Below are 27753 nucleotides of genomic sequence, written 5' to 3'. Positions count from 1 at the left end.
ACACCTGTACTGAGTTTCCGGAGTTGTTGTGTTATCCCCTCCTGCCCTCGGGGAGACGTAACAATTGCATTCATCCACTCAGTCATACAAGCACTTTTTACAATCCCAAAAATGTTTATTCTTCAGGTCTAACACTACTGGAGTAATAGAAAGCCGTACCTCCTCCGTCATTTGGTGTTTTGATGAAGGTACTTGAGAGTGCTTTCTTACACCCTCCATCCAATTTTTTTCTGTTCTTAACATTTGTGTTGCTGTTTGATTATCAAAGTAGATTTTATGTATCAAAAGTCTAAGTATTGGCTAGCCACTGTAAACAGTCTACTGAACTGTGCTGATTAAAGCCCAAAACCATATGTAATGGGCATCTTGCGTGGTTGAGTGGGTCATCTACTGATCAGAAGGTCAGTGGTTTATTTTTCAGCTCCTTCAATCTGAAAAATATTGCCCCCAGTGCAATGTGATGCTTAGAAAGCACTTAAAATCATAGACTAAAACACTAAAAAAACTCTATTTTACTTAATGACGTGATGGTAGCACTTTGGAAACCTGTGTTTGCACAATGTAAATTCAATTAAACATGTAGTATGTATATAAGATTTATCATATAATGTTAGCATTTATAGGTTTACAGGTTTTGGAAGACTAAGCCAGCAAATTTCTTTTCTGTCAGTGTATCTGTGCATTCTGGGATTAATTTGCATGTTTTCAAATAAATGTTGTGTTCAGTGAATGAACATGTTGTCAGTTTGTCTGCTGGGTTTTAGAGAATAAACCACGTTCACCTGTGTTGCTTTATTACGAACAAACACGTTTTTGATACAAAAGTTGTTTGCAGGTTGACATCCCGTATTAAATAGCAGTGCACCGTTAACTAAGTGACAGTTTGATTTGATTGCAAGTAAAACACATATAATCAAATTCTCCTGAGCTTCAGGTATTTCCCATAACAAGTGTAACAAAGATCTGTGCAACTGATTGTTCTTGCTGCAACATTAGCATCACATTTTGTCTGGCTATTGTTATTGAACTGATCACTGACGTAATTATTGAGCGTCAGTGTTAAAGTCTCCTGTCAAACTAAGACACCTCCCTTAACGCTTAATCGCTCTGAGTGTACCCTTTGTCACTGCCATCCATTAAGTGCAAGACTAAATGAAGCTTCTTCAAAGATAATTTAAAGGTACTGACACTGTTAAAAACACTGTTTGGTATATCAGGTAATTAAGGCACAATTATTACTTAGATACTGTGGTCTAAAAAATTTTGAGATTGCTGTCAGAAACCAGACCTACAAAGGCAGATTTTAAGCACTTAGCAAGCGTCTTTCTCTTCAGTGTATTCATGCTGTTACAGTTTATCAGCATTAGCCTTTAACTACCGTTCTATGGCTTGAACCCTTTATTACTCTCATTTTACATCAGCTTAAAAGGTAAAACACCCTCTACATCACTTAGTGTCAAAGTCAGAGAAATCATTTGGATCTCTAGTTCTCCTCAGTTTGCTCTTCACTCTCCTCCTTGTGGGCTGCATTGCTTTCGGAGCGTCTTCTCCTCATACAGGAAAATCCTCTCTTAGCAGGCTTCACCAAACCCAGGAACAAAGCACTCAGAGCCATGCCAGCTGCACAAGAGTAGAAGGCTGATCCATAGTTATGGGTCATGTCCACCAGCATGCCTGGGGAGCAAAGGAGGTAGAAGTAAGAACTAAAAAGCCAGCTTGTCAAAAGGTCTATGTACTCATCTTAAACAAAGGCTGGAAGCAATTGCATTGTGTCTTGTCATGCTCTGCAGGGACTGAATCAAATATCCTGATCTAGATGATCCAGCCAAACTTTATACTTTTGGTTTGTGTGTATTTTGCAAGATTATGAGTTGTAACTACAAGTATAAGATTCCCATAAATGAACATGTGTGTTTTTCACTACTAAAATATATATTGTTTTAAGATATAGTATCATTTGTAGTAAAGTTGATCCTGGAGGTTATGTCCAGTAAATATGTCATTCCTCAGTACCTCCAAGTGGTGGTCCTGCCAGCCCAGCAAAGCTCTGGATGAAAACATAGACGCCAGCAGCTGAAGTCATCCTCTCTATGCCCACCACATCATCCTCAGCCAGCAGAGGAATGTGGGTGCACACCACAGTTCCCAGGAAGAACCCGTAGAGAGCACAGCACACAGCTAGGCCATAAAACTCTGTGACCAAAGTAAATCCCACCAGCACCACAGTCAGTGTAATCACACAGGCTAAAAGCACCAAAAGCTTCTTCTTCCTAAACTGCCTCCGTGTGAGGATCCATCCAATAGAGAATCGGCCTAAGATTTCAGCCACGGCTATGGTGGAGAGCATGTAAGTCGCGTGGTCCTTTTCGACTCCTCGACTCTCACTCAGCTGGATGATGTAGAGCTGTGGAGCGAAAAAGCCCAGAGTGGCAAACAGTCCAAAGAGAGAATAGAAAATGAAGCTGCATTCTTTGAGGATGGAGAAGTCCAAGAGTTTGGAATTGTTTTCAGATAACTTTTTGTCAGCTGCATTGTTTAGTTCCTCTTTCATCGCTTGTTTTTCTGCATCTCTGCTTGTTTTTTCCTCTTTTTCAGATGTTTTTATTTCTCCCTTGCTTTCTTCCAGTTGTTCCCGTTCAATCTCCACCTTTGCTTCTTTGTGAGGTAAAGATGTCTCCTGTTGCTTGCCACTGTCAGTGTCACTTAGAGACTGAACACCAGAGTCTGCAGTGCTCACAGAGCCTGTAGTTAGCTCGTTAGTCAAACTGCAGAAGGTATTTTGATCAGAGAATGCCTTGTTTGTCACAGAGACCCCTGAAGTTGTGCCCTCTGTACAGTCATTATGTTTGCTCAGATCTTTTAAGGTTAAGGTGTCAGCCTCTGGTTTCAGCGTTTCATTGGGTTTAATAATTATCGGCCGAAGCAATGCGCCACAGATGATGATGACGCTTTGCAAAGCTCCTAATACTGCCATGGTATTTCTCCAGCCAATATGGTCCCTTAATGCTGCAAAGGCTAAGAGGGAAGAAGAGGCATTCCATGAGTGTCCACAAACAAATCTGCACGAGTATTAAGTATGTAATGTTCAAGATCTGGCTTATGAAATGAAAATGTGATCTTGAAACTGTTGCAAACTGTAATCTTTTCTTGATATTATTTGGGAATATTAATCACGTTTTTTCTAACCCCCGTCACTCACACTTGTCTTTAAAGTGTCTTTATAAAAAACATCCCACCTGGTGCCAAAGCAAACATTGACAGGGACTCTCCAGTAGAAGCGACAGCAGTGGCCAGAGATCGCCGATGGTTGAAATACTGAGAAAGGATGGTCACCGTGGGGAGGAAGGTCAGACAGTAACCCATGCCTGCACAGTTGAATAAATATGTACAAGAAATTCAAAGAATAACAGCATTGTATGCAAAGTTTTTTGAAGTGGAAAAGTAGTGAAAAAGTGACTAAATGAATACCTGCAACTAATCCGTAGGTGATGTAGATTTGGTTTATGGAGCCGGTAAAGATGGTGGCGATGGTGCCAGAAGTAATAAGCAGTCCTCCAGTCATGACAACAAGTTGAAAGCCAAAGCGGTTGGTCATCATGGAAGCAAAAGGTGCTAAGTGGTACAGCGATTCTCATTATTTCAATGTTATTTTTGTACGCATGTAATGTTAAGTTTTTTAAAGCTGCAGCCACATAGCAACAACACATGTGCTTACCATTGAATGCCATGACAAACACACTAATGGAAACAATCCAGGAGACTCGACTGTTGGTCTCTCCAAACTCATCTATCAAATTCTGGAGGAAGATGCCAAAGCTTTTGATGGTGCCATAGGTGAACACCTCCACCAAGAAAAATGCCACAGCCACCACCCATCCCCAGCCACCGTCGGGGACCTCCGAGTACACATTGGGCCCCAAGAAACCACTCAATCCCATGCCCTGGAAAGAAAAACAGCGGATTAGCATAACTGCAAAGTAATCAATTAAAAAAAAAAGGTAATAATAATAATAAATCAAATGTGCGTACTTTGAATGGATGATCGAATTAAGACAAAAAACACAAAGTAGGGTGGCAACAAATGCTGGACTGTTACTGTAGAGGCGCTCTGACGCGTCAACGCGAGCGGAACGAGAATGCGCCCATAGCCGCAGGACACTGGCCGGGACTCGCTGTAAGTAATTACAGATCAAACCCACAATTCCGTTTCGCTCACACAAACCGGCAGGAATACTTTAATGACGCATTCGGGGAAAATTCATCTTAAACTGGAAATTGCTCTCGTTCGGCAGCCTGAGCGGTAAATGTAAGGAGAAGCGAGTTGCCTTTTTTTTTTCTTCTAGCAATAAACGATCCAGCATCAGGGGGCGCACGCGCTGCTGTGGTGCTGTAGGTACCTGCCGCACAAAAGCCAGCTTCAGCTCTGTGAGGACTGAGTCACAGCTTTTTGAAGTCTTCCTCTTCTGATCACAGACAGTCTGAGTAAGAGGTGGTAAGCCTGATCCTTGTCAAATTACTCAAATCAGCTGACTTGATAACTGGCTGGTCTTTCCAGTAGAAGTTCATATAGTGTTACACCCTCTTTTATATCGGTCTTTCTTTAGCTGCTTGCCTCTTAAATAAAGTCTCTCTGTACATTCTTACGGACATCTGTTTAATGTACAAACACTGGCAGTGCTGCAACAAAAGATGGTCAGGAGGGGGAAAGGCAACAGCCGCTGAAGTTCAGTCTCTCCATTCTCCCAGATCAATTATTAATGAAGCTGAGCAAATATGTTTTTATTTTTGTAAGAACGGGAGAAAAAAGTGAAGCAATAATGACAGATTAAATCCTAAATCCTTAAATGTACCACCAGGTGATATAGAAATACAGCTCCTTTGTGAAATTATGTGCAGGAATTATACATTTTCCATGCATCTGAGTATTTTTTATGGGATTCCCAGGTCTCCCAACCCACCTGTGTTTGGATTTATAATCTCCAGCGTGGTTTGTTTGACCTCATAACTCTTCAGAGCTGCAAACCTGTTGTGTAAGTATCCCCCTCCTACCAGATTTTGTAAAATTTCTGAACCTAGCCTTCATAAGCTGTGCTGGTATGTTAAGCATAGTGTAAATCCTGTTTTTGATATACAGGCTTCTTATATTACATGTCATATATTGTTGAAAAACAAACAAACAAACAAACAACTATGGCATTCTATACACCTGCTGTAAATTTTCAGTTAACCCCTTAGCAGTCCAATTAGTCCCCTAAACCATCCAATGTACCGTGGGCGGTACGTCCGACTGCTAACAGGTTAAATGGTAAATGGCTAGTTACTATTACTAGTCCCTAAGGACCCCAAAGCGCTTTACACATCCAGTCATCCACCCATTCACACACACATTCACACACTGGTGATGTGTGTAGCCACAGCCGCCCTGGGGCGCACTGACCGAGGCGAGGCTGCCGGAAACTGGTGCCACCGGGCCCTCTGACCACCACCAGTAGGCAACGGGTGAAGTGTCTTGCCCAAGGACACAACGACCGAGACTGTCCACGCTGGGGCTCGAACCGGCAAGGCGAACTCCCAACTCTTGAGCCACACAATTACTCTGTATTCTTTTCTGTAAAACATGTAAATATCAGTGAATGACCAGAATGATAAAAGTCTGTCATCATGCATATTCTTTATTATTACATGCAAAAGCAAACACACACAAGCACATCAATGGATCACATTTTGACTGTTGTTGCCATGATGCCAGGTCTCTCTTGAAAATTAGATTTTTAATCTCAATGAGATTTTTTACCTGGATAAATAAAGGACTAATAAAATTAAAAAAAACATTTTAACATATATTTTGTGACACTTACTAAGCTGTTCAGTGAATCTTCCATTAACATTTTAATTTTATGCATATGCTTACACATCCCTTTATTAGATAAACTGCTTGTTAACTCAAGCAGTAGAACATGTGATTGGCTGTTAACTCAGCCAATCACATAGCAGAAATTCAGTGTATTTAGGATTGTAGACATGGTCACTGAGCATCAGAATGGAGAAGAAAGTTGATTTAACTGACTTTGAACCTGGCATGGTTGTTAGTGCCAGATGGCCTGGTCTGCAGGGATTTTCCCACACAATCATCTCTGGGCTTTACAGAGGTCAGATTAGATTGGCCAGACTGCTTTGAACTGATAGGAAGGCAGCAATAACGTAACCACTTGTTAGAGCCAAGGTATGCAAATAAACATCTATGGATGAACAGCACATCAAACCTTGAAGCAGATGGGCTAAAGCAGCAGAAGACCACACTGGGTGTCACTCATGTCCAAACTGGACAATAGAAGATTGGAAAAATGTTGCCAGGTCAGATAAGTCTTGATTCACACGGTAGAGTTAGAATTTGCATAAACAACATAAAAGATTGGTGGTGGTTGTAGTGTAATGGTGTGGGGGATAGTTTTTGGTTTTTGGTCTTGTGTACCTAATAAAATAGCTGGTGAGTCACCCTCAACCAGTTGTGGCAGATGGATTGCCCTCCCTGAGCTTGGTTCTGCCAGAGATTTCTTCCTGTTAAAAGGGAGTTTTTCCTTCCCACTGTCTGACTGTTCGGATTTTCTCTCTGTTATTGTTGTAATAATATACATTATATATATATTGTAGGGTAAACTACAATATAAAACCTCTCAAGGGGGCTGTTTTTGTGATTTGGTGATATATAAATAAAACTGATTTTAATAAACTGTTTTTTAAAGGTCAACATTTAACTAATTTACTAACAAATTAACTAATGTTTAATCAGTACGCACAAATGGTTCGGCTCTTTAAAAGTATCATTTCATAACCTAAGTGATCCGTTTCTTAAATATTATCAAATGCATCAAGGAAAGTAGTCACAAGACGAAACTAATCCCGAAGGATATAATCGACATTTAGACATGTTTAAGGCGTTGAAAAAGACTAACTGACAACCACAGACTGCAGCTTGTTTTGTTTTTTTTCTTTTGGGGTTTTTTCAGGCGTTTGAAATGTTTCTACCTTTATCGTCTTTGTGTGGATCCAAATTAATAGAGAAATATGATATATATGTGCTTTAAAATTAAATAACATAAAATAGAACGGTTTAATTACAGCCCGAAATTGACCACTGAACAATATTTAGCTGTAAAGAAATAACTTTAAATTAAGAGCCAGAGACGCGGGTGGTATGTTAACCTTTGGGTGCCCCACCCCAACGGTCCGTTCTCGTGCGACTGACGCAATCCGGTCCGTCTGCGGGGGCGCGTGATACCCTTGGGCAATAACGTCTAAATAAGTGCTCACAAATAGTTTGTAAGTATTTGTGCGTCGCGTGTTGGCCGGATAATTATTTGAAGTAGCTAATTAAAAGCGAACGTATTCGTTTGTAATGACATGGCTGTAATAAGTCGGAGTGAGCTGTCTCACCTGTAAGAAGCTACTTTCAGAGGGTCCTGTCTTCGCTCGTTGCGTCCCGTAAGTGGCGCGCGAGCGACGTCAATAAACTTTCAAACTTAAGCTAACTTATGGTGCACATATTTCCACAGGCGTTTTTTTTTTTTATCACAAGGACACACACGTGTACACAGACACCCACACTGACATATATTACATATATGTAAGCACGTGTACAAGCATGCTGTATCAGATAAAAGCTGACATTCATGAACGAGAACGGGGTGGGGGGTGGAAGAAGGGGTTAAAGAGATCTGGTTGCAGCCAGTTCTTCATAGTACCCCGGCAAACTAAACACACATACACACACAAAGTTCTTTAACTTGGGGTGTTGTTTGAGCGGTGCTCTGAGTTAATAGCTGGCCAGAGAGAGAGAGACAGACTGGGAGTTTGTGCCCAACCTCTGGCTTGAATATTTGAAAAACGTTTTGTCAAATCAGAAAAGTACAGATTTGTTGTTTGTTTGTTTGTTTTTTAAATCCCTAAACTTTGTTTGGTTAAAAAGTGATGACTGCCATTTACCCGAATTAAGGATTGCACTTTTTAGCTATCCTTCTACAGTTACACTGTCCATTCATACATAATGTAATACTTGTTTTTTTCTTAAGGATTCTTTAAAAAACACATACTGTCCAAGGAACTAACTCTGCTGCTCTATGCCAAAAGATTTTACTCACTGACATCTGACCCAGTGGGCTTACTGATGACTCTTTTGATGCACCTATAAAATTTCAGCTTTTTTGTTGATTAATTCTTAACCACAAATGCTGATACCATCTTAAAACTGTTAGGAACTAGACAAACATCACACGTGCTTGTGTGATGAAGCAGAAAGTCGAGCACGGGTCGTGATCAGAGGCTAACTGATTTGCCCTCAACAAACTAGGCTGCTTTGATGAAAAGTGGGTTGCAACAGGAACACTACCTGCATGATTAGAGAGATAGCGTCTCTTATTACAGGTTTTGTAACAGGTTTTGAAATGATTTAAGGTAATTTGGATCGACTGATCTCTTTATTCTGTGTAAGCTTACTCTGCAAAATCTTGAAATGTAGTTAGTAATTTTCCATAGAAGCTTAAACATAGCGGCATCTTGGTCCATGCTAGTTTACAATACTCTGATCCTAGACTGCACAACAGTCACAAACACTCAGATTTAAAACTATTAGCACTGTATTAATAAGCTTTATTAACTTATTAATACAGTTAATAAAGCTGTATTATTGATGTGCGGTGTTGATACACAGGGATGTCTAGCATGTTCACCATTCTGTAGCATCAAGTCTTCTTTTAACAACAGCTCATAATCTGAGGAGACCAGCTGCTGGACATTTGAGAGAGAAATATGGTCACATTGTACTGGGTCGTTTTTGTCAGATGTTTTCAGCTGGTGAAAGGTCTTCACTTCAGCACCTGATCTCTTCTCCTATGAAGTCATGCTGCTGTAATCGTTGCAGTGCGTGGTTTATCTTCATCGTGCTCAAATATACAAAGACTTCACTGAAAAAAATGTCATCTGGATGTTGCTCTAAAACTTGTATATACCCTTCAGCAGTGATGCTGCTTTTTGAGGTGTGCAAGCTGACAATTCCATAAGAACTGATGCATCCACGTACCATCAGAGTTGCAGGTCTTTGAACCAAGCACTGATAACAAGCCAGATAGTCCTTTGTTTGATGTCCATGTGTTCCAAAAATAATTTCAAATTTTGATTTGTCTGACCAAAGAACAGTTTTTCACTTTGCCTGAGTCCATTTTAACTTCACTTTTGCCCAGAGCAGACAGCAGCGTTTCAGGATCATGTGCAAACACTGGTTCTGCTTTGTACAGTAGAGCTTTAACCTGCATATGCAGATTTTAATGCACTTCCTCCTGAGGCTGTCACGATTTGGCAGTGTGGTGGGAAGTATGTGGACCAAAATGTAGGACTCTTGATAGAAAATAAGCTCCAAAGGCAGGTTTATTATGGAACTCTTACATCAAAAGCTGAGCTAATAATCAACAACCGATAATCATTAGTGGACGTGGAACAAGGACAACACACTACCAAGTGGGAAAGAAATGACAAGAAACAAGGGGACATTCAGACGACGACAAAGAAGAGGAAACAGGTGGGAGCATAGTTGGGACCAATCACGGAAACAAGACTTGGGAAAGTAAAGCCGAAAGCTAAACACCTGGGACAAAGTTTACCAAAATAAAACAGGAAGTAACTAAAACGGGAGAACACTGAACGCAGAAAAGGAGACTTCTCTGTGTTAGGTGTCAGGAAATGCAGAGGGAGATGTAACAAAAAGGAAGAGAACGTAAACAAACTAAAACCAAGAACTAAACTACAGCCTAAGGATAAAAACCATTGATATCTACAATCCATGGATAAAAAATTAGAACTAATAACTCAGAATACTAAACAATATAAATCTTAGTCCATAACTCAAAATGCTGAGTGAAAAGATCCACGACCATGACGGAGGAGCTATCACGAGCATATTGATTTTCAGTCTTGTTCCTTCCTTTTCAGTCTCTGTGTTGCTGCCATACAATTCAAAGTGAACAAACAGTCTTTGTGAAATATTTCTATGTTTTCTTTGCTCTATTTGTTCTATTGTGATTAGAATATGGGCTTTTAGATTTGTAGATCATTGCTTTCTGTTTTTATTATTACAACGCATCCCTTTTTGGGGAATTAAGGTTATAATTGCAAGTAATCTTTTGCAGGTTTTGATTCAAAATGGCGGAGGGCACACCCCAGCTTCCTCTTGCTGCAATGCTGCTATTCGGGCTGCTGCTCCACACAGTGTCCCAGCATGGACCCACAGCTGATAAACCCAAAGAGAAACCCAATTTCATCATCGTACTGGCAGATGACATTGGCTGGGGTGATCTGGATGCTAATCAGCTCGAAGAGAGGGCAAACAACACACCTTACCTCAACCTGATGGCCCTGCAAGGACTACGGTACTGAATTTGATTCAGATCTATGAACCTTTTCTTATTTTATTATGTATCAGACGGATGTTTCTACCCTTGGGTGTTTTTGATGTCAGTATTTCAATACTATTATCTGAGGCACAGTACACCAGCATATATAGTTCAGTACTAGTAAACTCAGTGATGGAGAATACTGCTGCTTTGACAGTCATAAAGGCTAAAAAGGCTTGGTGTTCACAGGGTACTGTATCAAAGAATATTAATGGAAGGTGGACTGGAGGGGACAATTCAATTAAGTAAGCGCTTTGGCAACAGTGGGATGGAAAAATGCTCTTTTAACAGGAAGAAACTTCTAGCAGAGCTAGGCTCATGGAGGGGCAGCCATCTGTCACGGCCGGTTGGGTTTGAGGTGAGCAACACAGGATGAAGGCATGCTCTGGAACTGAGCTAGAGATTAATAATAAGTAATTCTTATTAACCACACTACCACAATTAGTTAATAATTAGTGTCACAGGAAAAGATGTACAAGCAACAGGGATGGTTCCAACCTCCAGAGCATTACAAGGAGTGGAGTGAAGATTTTGTCAGTGCATCAAGAGGTAGCACACATTGCTGTCTTCTGAAAAAGAGCTGTGACCTTTGCATTTCTAATTAAGTCTAATCTTATCTGAGCTCAGGGGAAAAGTAAGCGGACTGTTGTTCAGTGGCCCAACGTTCTCTTTTTAGACAAAAGTCAATATTGTGTTTAGAAATCGAGGACCTGCACTCTAGAGGAACACCAGAGAGATTAAGAATACAAGTCCGGTGGGAGTCTGTGATTTTGAGTGCCATACTATCTTCTCATATTGGTGGAGGATGGTTCAGTGTGTTTGATGAAATCCACAATCAGCTTAGTCATTTTTGAGCCCTCCATCTATTGACATTCTTTATTTAAGGAGATGCTGATTTCCTTTTCCAGCAAGGCATAGCACATGGCAACTGTGATGGACCAAGTTGAAAAAGCAGGAGGACTCAAAGGAATGAATAGAAAATAGGGTTTCCATTTATTTAACCCCAAAAATCACATTTACAAAAATACCAAATGTTGAGCTCATAAAAGAGATCAAAGAAACAAATCGAAGCTCAGGCAAAGACTGCAAACTTAACAAACCAAGCAACTGCCCAAACAAACATAACTGACCTAAGCAGGAAATGACACACAAGGGTATATATAATGGCTGATCAGACCACTATGACACACGAGGGGTAACTAAACAAAACACAATTATAAACCACGAAAATGATGCAGTACCGCCTGGTTTGTTTATAAACTAAACACCAAAGAAGAAAATCAAAACCACTGAACCCTAAACTCAAATATCTAATCAAATACGAAAGCTTTTTTTAAATGAAAGAAAATACACATTCTCCCCTTCAGCAGGAAGTGGTGGTGCGGTCCAATTAGCGCTCTTTGTATTTAGTGGTTTCAAACCCTGTCCACCCCCTTTTGTCCGGCAACTCCCAGGGATGATGGCAGGTAAGTAGTTAGTCAGAAGTCAAACAAAATAATGAACTGGTATGAATACATAACCTAAACGTGCGCGCTTACAAATGGAACAAATGTATCCAAACCAATCAATAAACTTATTGGAAACTAAAATGTGTTATTGTGTTCAAATGAAGAAATGAAAATACACAAGCGTTACCGACTTTAGAGTGTGGCCATGGATTTGGCCGTCACAGCAGCAATGCCAAAACTACTACCAAATAAATTGTTGACCATGTTATTACTGTTTGATTAGCAAGCCAGTTTGCTTGACCTGAAGTCCATAGAGAAAATATATGGGATATTATGTTAGAGGAAGACTTTGAGGCAGGAAGTTAAGTTACAAGTGGAGCCTTTATTTGTGAGTCCTTTTAAAGACAAAGTTCTCACACAGACCATGGGAAAAGGAACAAAAGTGGAAGCACAACAACAAGAAAGCATGACAGAAGGCATCAGGCAACACCGGAACAAACAGAAATCCAGAAAACATGAAACACAGGACATAAAAGCATCTTGATCATGTATTTACACAGATAACACAGAGCAGAACACACAAGGAAACGGTTCATATCAAGAGGAGTCAGTATGAGAGATGCATACAGTCACAAAGCCATGCAGGATAGCTAGAACTAGACGCTAAAAAGAACTCTCCAATGTAAACCTGCCAACAACCAAAAGTCAGATAACATTGAGACAAGAAGACTCCTGCACATTAACCAAGATGAAAGAGACAATGAAAGTTATGAAGCACAGATACATAAACAAAACAGGGAACACAGTCTGGGAAATAGAATAATAAAATCAGAAGTCAGTGATTTTGCAAGAAAATTTCACTAAAATGACAGTGAAATAAAGAAAAAGTGAAGCTTGATGTGATTAGAATAATAATGAAAACTAAACAGAAACTTAAAAAATTCAAGAATAACACAAACCCACAATGTGGTATGATGATAAAATATTTTTATGTTTTTAATTCTCTAGGATGACCGACTTCCACTCCCCAGCCTCGACATGCTCTCCGTCCCGTGCTGCTATCCTGACAGGTCGTTATGGCCTAAGAAACGGGGTGACTCACAACTTCGGGGTGAATTCTGTAGTTGGCCTGCCTCTGTCTGAAGTTACCTTACCCCAGCTACTACAGAAGGCAGGATATCACACTGCCATGATTGGGAAATGGCATCTTGGACACAATGGACTATACAGTCCAACTAACAGAGGTATGTGGGACATTTAAGCAAAGTGTCTGTCAACTTCATCTAGTGGAAAAAATAGCAGTTAGTTTTAGATAAGAACTATTTAAGTGCAAAATATAAGCATAATAATATAATATAATAAAATAATATAATGATATATTACACTGTGTCATTATTTATTTAACAAAAACTGAGCCAAAATGTGGAAGCAGTGTTTAAAAAATAAGTGTAGTCCATGGTTTAATAGCTTATAGAATCACCTTTAGCAGCAATAATTTTAAATATTCATTTTCTGTGTGACTTTGTCCCCCATGTTGTCTTCCCTCGCTTTCAAAGGTTGCTGAGGTTTATGCACAGCTCTTTTAATGCCCCAACATAGTATTTTAGTCAGGTTGAGGTCTGGAATTTGACTGGGCCATTATAACATCTTGATTTTGTCTTTGTCAGTCATTCTGATGTGGATATGCTGCTACATGTGGGATCACTGTAATGTGTTGGACAAGCTGTCAGACAGATGGCCTCACATTTCACTCTGCAATACTTTGGTACATCAATGCAGAAGTCTTTGTTCACATTTAACATCACAAAACTAAACCATTCTACCTTTAAAACCTTTGAAACGACACACACTGTGCTTTCTTTTACCATGAGAGTATATTAGACTTTTGCTTTTGTCACTTCAATATGTAAACCTTTGATACACAATTTGATACGCAATTTTATTTAAATGTACTGATAAGGTTTCAAAAACTCTGTTCTAAATCACAGTAAATTGTATGTTTCAACTGGAAACCACAAGCTATTCTATACTTTGAGAATTTATAGAAGTATAAGAGTGTATAGTCAGCTGCTAAGAGCTGCTAAGAGTTAGCAAAACGGCAGCAATACAGCCAGAAGAAATGCTGAAAAAATTAATGTGCAGGAATTTATCTATCAGTTGAGCATTCGATACTTTTTGTGTGTTTCACATAAAACAGTGATCAGTGGGTTAATGTAGACAGTTTTCCTGTTGCACAATGCTGTATCTTTCCACTTAAGTTTTGTTGTTTGGTATCTGTGAAACATTTCCCAACCTCACTGCAGGGAGCAGACTGCACAGGGTCACTAATCACGTCCTCCAACCAGCTGTGTCTAGTGAGACAACATATTTGCACCTGACAACACACAGGACAGACTTACAACTGCCCCTGTCCCATCCCCTTCCCTGCACCACAACCACAAAAGTTTCACATCAGCATCTTTAAAGCACTGACTAGCCTTGTGCTCAGGCAGGTATAAACAGGTAGTGCAGGGAAAAATAGCTGACTACTCTGGTTACTATAAGGACACGTGTAGAGAGTTGAGAGATAAGACCTTTTATATGGTAAGGTGATAACATGCTAATACTTTGATCAATATTTGCAATATTTTCTATATCTCTTATGCAGGTTTTGACTACTACTTAGGTATTCCCTTCAGTAATGACATGGGATGTACTGATATCCCAGGATATAACCTGCCCCAGTGCCTCCCCTGTGACTCACATGGACCACAAGTGATCAGGTGTAGTACTGTGACAGTGTCACACAATAATGAAAGTATAGGTTGCACAGTGACTAGCAATACTTTGCAAGTAGCTATTTATTTATTAGAAGTATTTTTTTTTTACTATACTATAACAACCATGAATGGATGCCAGTTCTTTCTTCCAAGGCCTCACCAAGCGAAATGTAGTTTTATTACAATCTATTGTTTTTGTGCTCTAGATTGAAGAGGAACATACATGGAGGTTGTTATTCCAGAATCGGCCTTCCTCTGATTGAAAATAGCACTATTGTGGAGCAGCCGCTTGACCTGTGGACACTAACAGAGCAATACAAGTCTGCTGCACTCCGGATTATACACAATGCAAGGTACAATGAGGTTGCACTAATTTACACAGACCTTACACCTTCCTAGTACTGGGTTGAACCCAGTAAAGAACTGTATGAGCTAAAAACATATTTGTTTTAGTATGGCTCTGTGGTGTGCTTTATGACTTCTGAACCATTCCTGATGGAAATTGTTAATAACAGGATAGCCTGCTAACAGAGCAGTAGAGTATATATTTTTGAAATATGCTATATTAAATTTACAAACATAACAAAAAACATGCCTTTATGTTACATGACTGCATCATTTGAACGAGTGTAGCTGTGATTGTAAGTAATGAGCTGTAAAGACATAGAAGGTTTTTGTTTGTTTGTTTGTTTTTATCAGTGAAGCTCTTTTAAGTTGATAATGCTGTGTTTTGGATGGAAAAATTAAATTGCAAGCACAGAACTGCTTGTTTTTTGACAGACATGGTTTTGTTTCAGTTTAAGCATGAGTAAAAATGGGTAATTCTGATGTAGAAGCTGGTTTGGAGCTTTTGAATGAAGCACAATGCAGCACAATAGCATGGCAGATATCCTGAGGCATCATCAGCAGGAAATACACCGCTGATGGCTGCTCTCCAAGTACCCCATAACTGTGTTTGTCCAGGATTACTGTTATGTTGCTGTGACAAGTGTCTGAAATAGCATTTGGCAGTCAGTGAATGAAGAGTTTGTCAGGTCATTTAGCTTTAATACAAATCTGCTTGTAAGCCAATAGTTTATTTTTTCAATGCAGCATCCGCCAGCCTTATTTTTTTGACACAGTTTCCTTTTATTAATTGTATTTTCAGTGAGCGAGGACAACCTTATCTGCTCTACATAGCACTTGCTCATATGCACGTCCCCTTGGCCCCTCCACTATCTCCAGATGCCCCTACCACTGATAATCACCCAAATAGTGGAGTGTATGCTGCCAGTCTGCGAGAGCTGGATAGTCTGGTTGGGGCAATAAAGAATGCTTCTGAGGCCACAGACAGAGACAATACACTTATCTGGTTCACTGGTTGGTCACCTGGATTCATGTCTGATATTCTGACAAAGCCTGTAATACTGTCTTGAATGTCTTGCCTTGTGTGCACACTCTTTACAGGTGACAACGGTCCATGGGAACAGAAATGCCAGTATGCAGGAAGCGTAGGGCCCTTCAGAGGCAAATGGCAGACCAGCAAAGGTAAATAAAATAAGCTTCCTGAGCAGTATAACGTCCACTTTATTGCTTTGCATCATCATATTTACATTTTTTTCTGCCTGTGTACTAGGTGGCGGTTCAGCTAAGCAGACTACGTGGGAGGGTGGTCACAGAGTGCCTACAGTGGCTTATTGGCCTGGAAGGATTCCTGCAAATACCACCAGCTCGGCCCTGCTCAGGTGCACCACTTTAGTAGCGTGCACAGGCTAGTTTATATCATTTAAATAGGTATACAGTATGCATACAATATATTTGTGAATATAGATGAGCAATTTTATACATCCTATAAAATATATGACTACACTACACGGTCATAAAGCCAAAGAGTACAGAAGAACCTTGTTTACTGACTCACCCAACAGTCTTTTACCAGCCATTAAAAACAGTGCTTACTCACTCCTTATCTCTTTGTGCAGTGGTATGGACATCTTCCCAACTGTTCTGTCTCTGGCGGGGGTAACACTCCCTTCTGACAGACGTTATGATGGCATTGATGCCACAAATATCCTCCTACATGGTGAACAGTTGGGCCATGAGGTAAAAAAAAAAATTCACTTTGAATTTATATTTAGCTGTATACACTTGCTGGCCACTTTGCTACGTACACCTGTTCAGCAGTTGTTAGTGCCAGTCAGGCTGGTCTGAGTATTTAAGAAACAGCTGATCTGCTGGGATTTTCCTGCACAACCATCTCTAGGGTTTGCAAAGAATGGTCCAGGAAAAGGAGATAATATCCAGTGAGCGACAGTTCTTTGGTCAACACTGCTTTGTCGATGACATAGGTCAAAGAAGAATGACCAGCTGATGGGAAGATAACAGTAACTCAAATAACCACTCATTACAACCGGGGTTATCAGAAGAGCATCTCTAAATGCGGGGTCAGAATTTGGCTAGAATAGAATAAAAGCATTGAACGATCCTGGCTTGTGTCCATGGTTCAGTCTGCTGCTGGTAGTGTAATAGTGTGAGGGATGCTTTCTTATATTCTCTGAGAACTAATTGAGTACCAGTCGTTTAAATGCCAAAACCTGAGTATTGTTGCTAACTATATCCATGCTTTTATGACCACATGTACCCATGTTCTGATAGCTCATTCAAGTAGGATAAAATGCCATGTCGCAAACCTCACAATCTCTTACACCTTTTGGATGTGGTGAAACAAGCAGTTTGCATCATGGGCATGCAGATGACAAATCTGGGCCACTATTTGACACTATCGTGTCGACGTGGACCAAAATCTCTGAGAGTTTTGACAACTTATTGAATGCTTTGATTATTTATACCGTGAAGATTTAGGGCAGTTCTGAATCCCAAAGAGGGTTTAGCCTGGTATTAGCAAGTTGTATTACCAAGTGGCCTGCGAGTGTACTTTTCACAGTGATGTTGTATTTTTGAGTTGCCTGCAGACATCAATCCTTCTTTTCTGTAGTTTCTCTTCCACCCTAACAGTGGTGCTGCAGGGAGGTTTGGTGACCTTCAGACAGTTCGCAGTGGGAGACACAAAGCTTTCTACATCACAGGTACTGGTCAAATGGAGGGCACGCGTGCCCACCATCCACAATCCATTACACTACAGTCGGGCATGATGTCATGTTATTAAAACAGCTTGAGAAACAAACTTCTCTAATGCTGATGACGTGTTTATTCACATATGTTTGCAGTGCTGCTTGTTATGCCCTACCACTGTGGTGGATGGTTTACATAATGTCATCATGGTGGTACCAGACTGGTGACCCTGCTCTGCAGACAGATGTTTAAAAGAGAAAAACAACCCTAAAGGCTACATTGTAGCAGATTCATTCTCATCCTGAAGCATCATCTTGCAAAAATCTTTGCATTTATTTAAATAATTCTAAACCCTGAACTAAAGTAGTAACTCAGCAGCGCTTCAGAACACTCTTCAATTTAATGTAGGCGAAAAGGAGCTTATGGGGAATGCATGTATTCCTGTTTCTTTATAGGTGCAGCAGAAGCATGCGGTGGAGAAACAGGAAAGCAGCAGGTCCACGATCCTCCACTAATATTTGATCTTGAGCGTGATGAGGCTGAGGAAACACCTTTGGATGTCAAGACAACTGAATACCAGGTGGTAGCGGAGAGGATCGCTCGGAGGAGGGAGAAGCTATTATGGGACATCGCCACTGACAAGTCAGTGTCCATCGCAGATTACAGGACAGACGAGTCAGCAGCACCGTGCTGTGACCTGACACAGACTGTTTGTCGTTGCCCCAGGCTGGGTTGAGAGTGGGATTCACATGTAAACACTCACACAAGAGGCTGATAAGACAGGCTCACAGCTGGAGAAACAAGTCTCACTCTTTAAAAAAATGTGATTAGCACTTTGTTTGTAGAAGAAGCCATTAGTGAAGGGGTTCAATGGCCAGAGGCTACAGGACATGTACAAACAAGATGAGAGGGCAAAGAGAAGTAGGTGGATGAACTTTGGCCTGTTAGTAAAACAGTGGCTGGAGTAATTCTCAGTAATTTTAGAAAAATAACACATCTTATATCAGATCATAAGACATACTAAATTTAGTGGATAGGATTGGGCTTAGGGCAGAGACTTTTGTTGCGACAATCAAATTTTGGAGACCAAACATCTGAAAATAGATCCTTATTGTTATCTTGTTGAATATTTGATGGCTTTTATTATAATATTCAAACATTTATAATATAATTACAAATAAAAAACAAACAAAACAAAACTTGTTGCAGAGGTCAAATCATTTCTAAGATTTAATGAGTCTCTGGTGTAAATGTCCAGTATTGAACAGCTCAATGCAGCTCACAGGTGCCCTAACAGCGCCACCTTCTGGCAAGTCATATTACTATGTTACTTATTACAACAGTACTATAAAGAAATGTTATATACACATTATACACTGTAAAAATCCATTAACATATATTTTACGAATGTTAAGTCTATGTGTTGATGTGTAACACATTACACAAAAAGGATACTTAATGCATTAATGTAAAAATAACTTGACGTATATGTTAGCATATTCAGAATTATTAAGTAAATAACACGTTTTTTAGGCTTGCACTGAAAACAATGGACCTGTAGCTTTGTCGTGTACAGCTCGTCCCAGGATTTGCATTTAGCTGTCGACTGCTGCACCTACAGAGCAAAATATTTCATCAGGTTACATTTGTGACTCTGCAGGATTTTTCAGTCTCGTGTATTGCTACCATAATTAGTATCACAGCTGCATCGGCAAGTCATATGATACTTATGGCATGTATCGTGATTTAAATAGTGTATTGTATAATATCTATGTATAATTTCTTTCTGAGTGAACTACTGCTTGTCTCTCCTGAGGTATCATACATTTTTATGACCACTGATTGAAATGTTCTGGAGCCCCATACACAGGAATGGCCCTGATAAATGTCCTAAGACTTAACATTGCACTTGGCTTGTTAAGAAGTAAAATCTTAGGTGAGTTTTAAGCATACCTCCCAGGGTCCAGTCACACTAGGGAAAACAGCGGTCGGAGACTGCTGTGCGGAAAAAAAAATTATGCCTGTATGCAATTAACTTGCAGTGGTATTGCCTTTGAAATGGTCTCTTCAAAGACAGATCATTTTGAAGCAATGCTCAGCTGCTGCCTTTAAACCAACTTTGGTGCGTCAATTTGGCAATAAAACTGGGATAAAACAGTAATAAGACGAAGTCAGTCTGCTATAAATTTTTGATTAAACAGGGTTAAGTTGGCACTTAAGCGCTGTATGCAATAATACCCTAATTGAAATCTGTTGCCGTCTACCTCAGTCCTCAGTCAGTCCTACCAGAGCCAAGGGTGGACTCAGCACCAGTGGACTGGGAAAACTTTATAAATTTATAAACAAACAGCTGCAGCTAATTCATTCCATTAATGACCAACATTATATCAAGAGCAACGTAACTGTGTGGCTCAAAAATGAGGATACCAGAAATGTAATAACAACACGATACAGTTTGAATTCAGGTTTCAGGGACGTTCTGCTCTGAAAACAGTGGGACAGTTGAGAAAAGTGAGAGAAGGCGGAAGGAGAATCAACATGTTTATGCTACAACACATTAACTTCTAGTGTCAAACTTGATACATGAGTTTTAGAGAATCTTACATCATCAGTGTGATTTCTTTCCCCCCTGAAAAAATTGCAAAACACATTTTTTAAGAAATAAATTGCAAAGAAAAACACAGATGTGGTAAGCATGATACAAGTTAAAACTCATATATCAAAATTAATATTTAATTAATTTTAAAGCGTTAGAAGGGTCAATAAACGCTCAATTTTCTGTCTTAATTTCATTGCTCAGACTTTAAAAGGATAACGGTGATCTCTTATTTTATGAATAACTGGGGACTGTGTGGCCCTGAGAACTGAGGTTCAGGCGGAGCCCAGGTTTTATCTAGAGATTTACTTCACTGCAAACACTTCCTTCATATACCTGAAACCTGAAATCTATGTACACTTTGTGAACCTGAATTGGAGTTATGCACCAGGGCTGCTGTCTCACATCCCACAGTTAGAAAACCTTGAATTAAGGCATCTGTTAAGCATAAAATATTAATTTAACTAATCCTAACATACTATAACATTCAGACACTGCTATAATACACTAGCACAGTCCCACTGATAGCTCAATTTTGAAAGACACATGTAATGTATGTATTAGTGTCTGTCGAGGGAAAGAAAGAAAGAGAAAGAAAGAAAAATGAATCTCGCTCTGTGTGCACGCTGCTGAGAAAAGGCAACGCTGAAATGTGATTAAACACTGTAACTCACTGTAAAAAGGATGACAAGCTGTATACTCATATGTGGTTCTCCTACAGCCTTCTGAAAGTCTGAACATAAGACATGCTTTGCAGCATTGAATTCAGTGCAGCTTGCAGTGAATTGCCCACCACAAATCTTTGTAACTGACACTGACGCGATTCATTGTATCCTCACTTGGAGAAATAAACATGATGGTGCAGACGAGATACTCATCCACGCAGACTGACTCCGGGTTGCAGCAACTTACTGCAACATTTTGGCATTCTATTTGCATTTATAAATGAGCTGGCAATTATTTGGAAATCTGAAATAACTGAAATAATTTGGAGGCAGGTTGCTTCCCCCCAGATGACCTGTGCAAATGCCTTGCAATCAAATCAGAAGTTGGGGGCACTGTACACTCAACCTCTGGGTGACCAGTTGGTCAACAATTTGTATTTGGTCCCAAAAAAAACTTGCCAATTTTTTCCTAGTGTGACTGACGCCATAGGAGCACTTTTGTTATTTTAACCCCTGGATATTATTGAGCTTAAGTATTGTCGGTCAGCTCATACTACTTACCTGCTCTTTAGGTTGCTACCATAGTAATGATTTGTCGTTGGACAATACATATATTCAACAGTAGTATAAAAATCAGAATTTATAGCTGTGCACAGTGATTATTTCAACATGTTTAACACTGTTGTTAGTGGTAGTATATGGGAGTTAACATTAGGATGGTTCAGACAGCCTTTGACTTAAAGAACAAATGTTCTGTTGATGTTTTTTTCTTTAGGATGAGTGGACCTTAGCTCTGTTTTAGTGTTTTTTTCTATATCCTTTACAAATAACAATGGGTGCACAAAATACAGAAATACAAGAAGGTAATATCCTTCCAAGATTTAACTTTAGGTGTGCAGGGTAACTTGTGAGAGGGTTGGGAAGCCACAATGTCGCAACACATTAGGAATATTTTGTCCAACCTTCCTACTAGAAACAGGTAAGTCTGGTTTGTGTGCAGGGGCAGGGGCAGGGAGGGTACCCTGGGGAATTTGGTCAGTTATTCTGGTTTCCAACCGGAGGGAACTCATTCTCATCATCCAGACAAACGGGGCCCTCAGCAAATTCGTGCTCGGGGATGACTTCACCCTTCTGGGCTCCACCGTCTTCGGAGTAGCCTGGAAAGAAGCAAAGAAAGAGCATTTTAAAATTTCAAATATTTCTGATCATATTTGGATGGCTAGGGTTTTAACTATAAAGAAACAAGCTTCATTTTTACAGGAGTTGCTTGACAACAATACTAAGAGTTGAACATACACACACTATTTACAGCTGTGTTTAATAGCCATTAAACATAAAGTATACTGACTATGCTCATTTTAAAGTGTCAGCCTTAAATCTTACCCATTAGAGTGGTGGAGGAGGGTGCGGTCGTGGGGAGAGCCACAGTGGCAGCATATGTTTGGCTAGGTGGTTGTGGAGGGACATTCTCTGGGTTCTCCTGTTCCTTCTGGTCCACCTGCTCCTCATTGGACTCAAAGAGCCTGAGGAAGCATGGAAGAAATGGGCTGAATAGGATTTAACTCCTAAGATAATGCGACAACAGGAATACACAACAATGTGAGATTTTTAAACAGCAACAAAAGATGGAAAAGTATGGAAGTAAGGAAATGGACAACTGGTTAAATGCATACAGATACAAAAACATAGCATTCAAGCCCTTTCAGCTCCTACATGTGATTATAGTGCACATGATTACATCTTCATCTTCACCTTTCTTTCTGCCTCAAGATGTCTAACTTTTCAGTTAGAGTAAGTCAAGGGGAACCAAAATAAGTATACATTTTAATTTAGAATGAGGATTTCCTGCCATATTTATAACCTGTACATCCCACTAAGATATACACACCTGTGCTTTTGAACAAGGACACACTCGCCTCCATCCTGTGGATCCACATTATAGATGTAAAGAAACCCATCTGAAGATGCCACAAGCAGGCGAGGAAGCTTCTGAATCCTGACAACAACATCAACAAAAACAACACACACACAATATAAATGAACCTGCACAGATACAGACTTGTGTTTTTTCAATATACCTGTATAGTTGTAGTTCTCTTACGTAGCGAGGGCACAAATGTTCTTCAGACCGAACATGTTGAGTCGCACTGTGGCAAAGGCTCTGTCCTGATTCATCATGTCAGATACCTGAGTGGGTAAGTAGGTACTGGCTGCTGTGAACATTTTCCCCACATATGCTGACCATGTAGGGGACTCTTCCTCTTGGCTGGAATCAAACAAGATGCTTTGTAGTTAAAGAGAAAGAAAACATTTAACATGAATAAAAGACTACTAAAGATAACAGTTTTATAATATAATGGAGCAATGAGAGTTAGAAAAAAGTGCTGTTTTTAATAATAACACAGCATTCATTTACTCTGGTTAGGAAGAGCAACGTTTGAGACAAAAGCATCTCAACTGTCAGTGAGTCCCCCGTGCAAAATAAAATAATAGTAATGGTGAAGCAGGATAATACTCATCTAAATAATGGTTTATTATCAGTTATCACCAGCCACTTTATTAGGTACACCAGTTCTACTAAAGTTCAAACCGAGCATCAGAGGAAAAAAGATGATTTAAGTGACTTTGAATGAGGCTTGGTTGTTGGTGCCAGATGGGCATCTCAGAAACTGCTGATCTGCTGTGATTTTCTCGCACTACCATCTCTAGAATTTACAGAAAATCTGAAAAAGAGAAAATGTCCAGTAAGCAGCAGTTCTCTGGGTGAAAATGCCTTGTTGATGTCAGAAGGTCAGGAGAAAATTACTAAACTGCTTCAAGCTGACAGGACGAAAAAACCAACTCGAATAACCCCTTGTTACAACCAAGGTGGGCAGAAGAGCATCTCTGAACACAAAACACATCAAACCATGAAGCAGGAGGAGACCACGCTAGGTGCCACTTCCTTCAGCTAAGAACATGAAACTGAGGCTACATTTCAAAACTGGACAATAGAAGATTGTATAATCTGACGTGTCTCAATTTCTGCTGAAATATTTGGATGGTAAGGTCAGAATTTGGCATAAACAACATGAAAAAATTGATTCCTCCTACCTTTTATCAATGGTTTAGGCAAAGTTGGCCAAATACTCCTCCACACATGTAATGGTGTGGAGGAGTATTTTGTTGGCTAGCTTTGGGTCCCTTAGAAACAACAGAGCATCATCTAAATGCTACTCAGCCTACCAAAGTATTGTTACTGAGCATGCACATCCCTATACACGGTGCACCATTGTCTAATAACACCCTATATCTCAAAGCTCAAGCCATCCCTTTCTTGATCATGACAGGGAGTCTGCTATATTCAAATGGCCTCCAGCCTCACACCTTTTGGGATCTGATGAACAGGAGATTTACAGCTGACCAGCAGGCAGATCTGCAGCAGCTGTGTGATACTATTATGTCAATATGCTCCAAAAGACCAAAGGAATATTTTCAGCATCCATCCATTATCTTCTGGTTATCCAATACAAGGCTGCAGCTGTTAGGGCAAGAGGCAGGGTCCCCAGTCTAACACTTAGAGACAGAAAACTATTTGCATTCACAATTTAGAGTCACCAATTAACCACTAACTGCATGTCTTTGGACTGTGGGATTAAGACAGAGTGTCTGAAGAGAACCCACGCAAACACAGGGAGAACATGCAAACCCCACACAGAAACACCTTGTTGAAATTCTGCCATTAAGAATTAATGCTGAAGAGAAAAAGTGGGTCCAATCCAGTGCCAACTACTTTTATAGATGGACCTAATAAGTGACTGTGAATATTTACATTAATTAACATATGACTTTATATAATAGGATTAATATTATTCTCAACACAATTTTCTTTTCAGAATTAGATAGTGAGTAACTGAAAAAAGAAGCTTGAAAAAGGAAGAGAGAGTCAACCTTGGGCTGTGTTGCTCCAGTTTAAAGATATGGACCGTCTCAGTGTTGCTGGAGGCACACAGGAACTGTGCATCTGCACTGAAGGACAGCGAACTGATACTAACATATCTGGAACACACACAGGAAATAGAAAGAGAAACAAAACAGTGAGATTTAATTTCTTTTAAGTAATCCAAAACGAACATTACAGTGATGTATTATTAAAGCCCGTGCACGACTTTGCCTTTAAGGATTTTTGTCTGAGATAAGAAATGACTGTGCAAACCTTTGCACACAGTCCGGTCACAGCAGTGTGAGTGTTGAAACGCTGTGTATGACAGCCTCCATGTTATCTTACAGTGTAATGTTTCCATGACCCCACCACTCACATTACTGTTAGTCAGTCACTGACACTGGAACCTGCTCAGCACATTCACAGCCATGTATCATTGGCTGTTGAGCGGAAGAGCAGTGAGGTATCTTATTCACCAAAACATGTAACTGGTGAATATTACCAGATTTATTTGCACTGCTCACCTTCATGTCACGAGAAATTTATTAAACCTCTTTCCTACATTATGAATCATGTTTGTTCAATGATTTTTTTTTCTTTTCAATTCTGACTGCTGGTCAGTACTTAATGCCTAAACTACGAGAAAAGAATAATAATAACCTTTTCATGCCTCTGCGAAATTCAAACAGCTTCTGTCCTTCAGGGATGCTGAAAACTCTGATGACAGTACCCTGTGGAGGAAAGCGTGGTCAGGAGGGACTGATGTGTAATAAAAGAGAAGGAAGGTGAAAAAGGAAATCAAACCCTCACCTTCTCCGAAGCACTAGCCAGCTTTGTGCCGGAGGCGTTGAATGTGAGAGCTGCCAGGGGACTATCATGGGCCTGGATCAGCGTCACAGTGCTCTAAAGGGGCAACAATGCTCTTTAACACAAGGCTGCTCTTTTCCCCCATGGGGTTTCCAGGTGACATGAAAACAGCTGCATTTCTTTCCTTTGTTGCCTCACCAGATTGTTGGCATCATAGACTGTGATCTCTCCCATGGTGGCGCTACCAGGATACGCCAGGAAGGAGTTGCCATGGTTGATGGAGAGTGCACAGAGACCTATAAAGGAGACAAGAGGATTATTTACTATTTTATCTTTTTTTTTTCTTTTCATAATCACTGATTTGGCTTTTTTGCCTATTGGAGTTAACATGCATTATCTAATCTGACTTATTACTTATAAAGAATAATGTGTTAGGCCTGTGAATACATTGGATCAAGCAACAGTTGCATTCTTTTTTAAACACAGTGCTTTGGAAAGCCAATGAAATGCAAAATTCTTATCACTGTTACAGGAACTGAAGCGCCTTGTCACATTTAATCAGTATTGATATAGCAGAGTCCATTTGCTGACTTTATGATTGTTGTCTGCTTGTTTTGTAAATTGAAAATGTATCCACAGTGGCTTCCAGTCAAAAAAGTAATGTAAATTCCACTTGCATGATTAAATACACAGCTAACACACATGTATATGATACTACTTTTCCTTACAGTCCCCCAAATATTCCCATATATTATTCAAGTGTCACAAAATGCATAGATTTCATTGCATTGGATAGCATAATGTCAAATCAAATTGTAGCTGCATTTATTTTCTCTGCACACAGTAACTTCTAACTCTCTCTTTAATCACTTAATCACCTTTAAAGCCAACTGGAATCTCCGGCAGGCTACGTAAAAGACATGCTGATCCCATCTGAACTGTGTGCAGCCCTCATAAACAGTATGGCAACCTTAAAATCTCAGCTGAGCCCTTTCTGGCTGTTCTAAGGTGACCATGTGTCTGCCATCAGGGCCTCTCGGCTATTGTGGCTCGCAGCTTCATTGACTTCCCTTAGATCTTTTCTGAAAACATGTTTTTATAGACCAGGTTTTATGCGATGTGTCTGTTTGTCTTTTTGATATTACTTTGCTTTTTGTTCTTTTTCTACTGACATTTTGCATTCAGTTCTATGCCCCTTTTCCTTGTATCAATTATATCTTCTTTTTTTTAATCTATTATTGTTTGCGATTGCAGACTGGCTTTACCTTCTAAGCATCCTTCTTTTGCCTTCATTAAAAAACTTTCTAAAGAGATTTTAAAGGTGCTGTACTATTATTAATGCTTCAGTGTCTTCTAGCCCACAGAACAACTTGGCAACATCTGGGCATCAGGCTGTCTCTCTAACAGTTGGGAGTTTTGGGGGTTTTTTTGTCATGTTTCAGCAGGCAAAGCTTTAATTTCTTCCAAAAGCTGTAGTCTACCTGAGGGGTTGATGGGTGTGTTGAGCAGCGTCTTAAGGAGCTTCATGTCTTTGATATTGTGGATGTAGATCGACTCTTCGAGGCACACCACGAGCCGCTGATGTTGAAAGAGACACGAGCACAAGAACATGTAATTATCAGCACAAACTGGGATGATAAAGGGGTATGCAAAGCTGTCGCTCTTGTCTTTACCTGTCTGTTGAGCCTGACAGAGAGGATGTTGTTGGAGTAGCTGTAGTTACAAATTTCCGTGCCTTTCTTAAAGTGATAGACGTTCATTCGTCGTGGCATGGACAGACTGACCACAACCACTAGGCTGCTGGAAAACAGTCGCTCCACTATATAGACATCTGGACACTCCACTGGGGAAAGAAAAACAGATGAATCTCTTGAATACTTGCATACAGGGAGTGCAGAATTATTAGGCAAGTTGTATTTTTGAGGAATAATTTTATTATTGAACCATGTTCTCAATGAACCCAAAAAACTCATTAATATCAAAGCTGAATGTTTTTGGAAGTAGTTTTTAGTTTTAGCAATTTTAGGGGGATATCTGTGTGTGCAGGTGACTATTACTGTGCA

The 27753-nt window shown here is 39.9% G+C and overlaps 3 protein-coding genes across 8 annotated transcripts in view; 1 reads left to right on the top strand and 2 right to left on the bottom strand.

The window, feature by feature from the left end:
• Positions 1 to 783: 783 nt before the first annotated feature.
• On the bottom strand, positions 784 to 5462 carry LOC102200426 (monocarboxylate transporter 7). 2 transcript variants are annotated; one of them, XM_005721659.1, is made up of 6 exons: positions 5438 to 5462; positions 3716 to 3941; positions 3469 to 3612; positions 3237 to 3365; positions 2014 to 3015; positions 784 to 1674 (listed from the first exon to the last, which is right to left on the bottom strand). In XM_005721659.1, the coding sequence occupies exons 2-6, from the start codon at positions 3936 to 3938 to the stop codon at positions 1484 to 1486; spliced, it is 1689 nt and encodes a 562-aa protein (XP_005721716.1). In that variant the 5' UTR covers positions 3939 to 3941; positions 5438 to 5462; the 3' UTR covers positions 784 to 1483. The 2 variants fall into 2 exon arrangements, with proteins under 2 accessions (XP_005721716.1, XP_005721717.1); XM_005721660.1 differs by lacking the exon at positions 5438 to 5462 and adding an exon at positions 4030 to 4096.
• On the top strand, positions 4088 to 18764 carry arsg (arylsulfatase G). Of its 5 annotated transcripts, none has more exons than XM_013913617.1 (11): positions 4088 to 4174; positions 10179 to 10418; positions 12899 to 13134; positions 14538 to 14652; positions 14856 to 15002; positions 15797 to 16008; positions 16096 to 16176; positions 16265 to 16373; positions 16611 to 16731; positions 17624 to 17714; positions 18156 to 18764. In XM_013913617.1, exons 2-11 carry the CDS (start codon positions 10192 to 10194, stop codon positions 18434 to 18436), a joined length of 1620 nt encoding a protein of 539 aa, XP_013769071.1. In that variant the 5' UTR covers positions 4088 to 4174; positions 10179 to 10191; the 3' UTR covers positions 18437 to 18764. The 5 variants fall into 5 exon arrangements, with proteins under 5 accessions (XP_013769071.1, XP_013769074.1, XP_013769073.1 ...); XM_013913620.1 differs by lacking the exon at positions 4088 to 4174 and adding an exon at positions 4446 to 4492; XM_013913619.1 differs by lacking the exon at positions 4088 to 4174 and adding an exon at positions 4950 to 5030.
• Positions 18765 to 18817: 53 nt separating this feature from the next.
• wipi1 (WD repeat domain, phosphoinositide interacting 1) overlaps positions 18818 to 27753 on the bottom strand; it is a 12618-nt gene continuing 3682 nt past the window's right edge. The window contains exons 3-12 of the mRNA XM_005721662.1: positions 27364 to 27533; positions 27172 to 27268; positions 25889 to 25986; positions 25694 to 25786; positions 25544 to 25614; positions 24892 to 24999; positions 23063 to 23227; positions 22850 to 22957; positions 22345 to 22484; positions 18818 to 22118 (exon numbers count right to left, since the gene is read on the bottom strand). Of these exons, the coding sequence (XP_005721719.1) occupies positions 21997 to 22118; positions 22345 to 22484; positions 22850 to 22957; positions 23063 to 23227; positions 24892 to 24999; positions 25544 to 25614; positions 25694 to 25786; positions 25889 to 25986; positions 27172 to 27268; positions 27364 to 27533 (1172 nt within the window). The 3' untranslated portion in view covers positions 18818 to 21996. The remainder of the gene's footprint in view (positions 22119 to 22344; positions 22485 to 22849; positions 22958 to 23062; positions 23228 to 24891; positions 25000 to 25543; positions 25615 to 25693; positions 25787 to 25888; positions 25987 to 27171; positions 27269 to 27363; positions 27534 to 27753) is intronic.

Source organism: Pundamilia nyererei, unplaced genomic scaffold, assembly GCF_000239375.1.
Source record: "Pundamilia nyererei isolate P.nyererei 1_Seehausen unplaced genomic scaffold, PunNye1.0 scaffold00005, whole genome shotgun sequence".
Classification (NCBI taxonomy): Eukaryota; Metazoa; Chordata; class Actinopteri; order Cichliformes; family Cichlidae; genus Pundamilia; species Pundamilia nyererei.
The sequence above is the reverse complement of the archived record's forward strand: the minus strand, read 5'-3'. Positions and strand labels throughout refer to the sequence as shown.

Excerpts from the sequence above, each read along its gene's own strand:
- LOC102200426 (XM_005721659.1), bottom strand. The coding sequence starts at position 3,938 with ATGGGATTGAGTGGTTTCTTGGGGCCCAATGTGTACTCGGAGGTCCCC. Across the intron at positions 3,613-3,715 it reads GTTTGTCATGGCATTCAATG|CACCTTTTGCTTCCATGATG; the intron begins GTAAGCACATGT and ends TGTACCACTTAG. Across the intron at positions 3,366-3,468 it reads CACCTACGGATTAGTTGCAG|GCATGGGTTACTGTCTGACC; the intron begins GTATTCATTTAG and ends TCAACTGTGCAG.
- arsg (XM_013913617.1), top strand. The coding sequence starts at position 10,192 with ATGGCGGAGGGCACACCCCAGCTTCCTCTTGCTGCAATGCTGCTATTC. Across the intron at positions 14,653-14,855 it reads CATGGACCACAAGTGATCAG|ATTGAAGAGGAACATACATG; the intron begins GTGTAGTACTGT and ends TTTGTGCTCTAG. Across the intron at positions 16,009-16,095 it reads TACACTTATCTGGTTCACTG|GTGACAACGGTCCATGGGAA; the intron begins GTTGGTCACCTG and ends CACTCTTTACAG.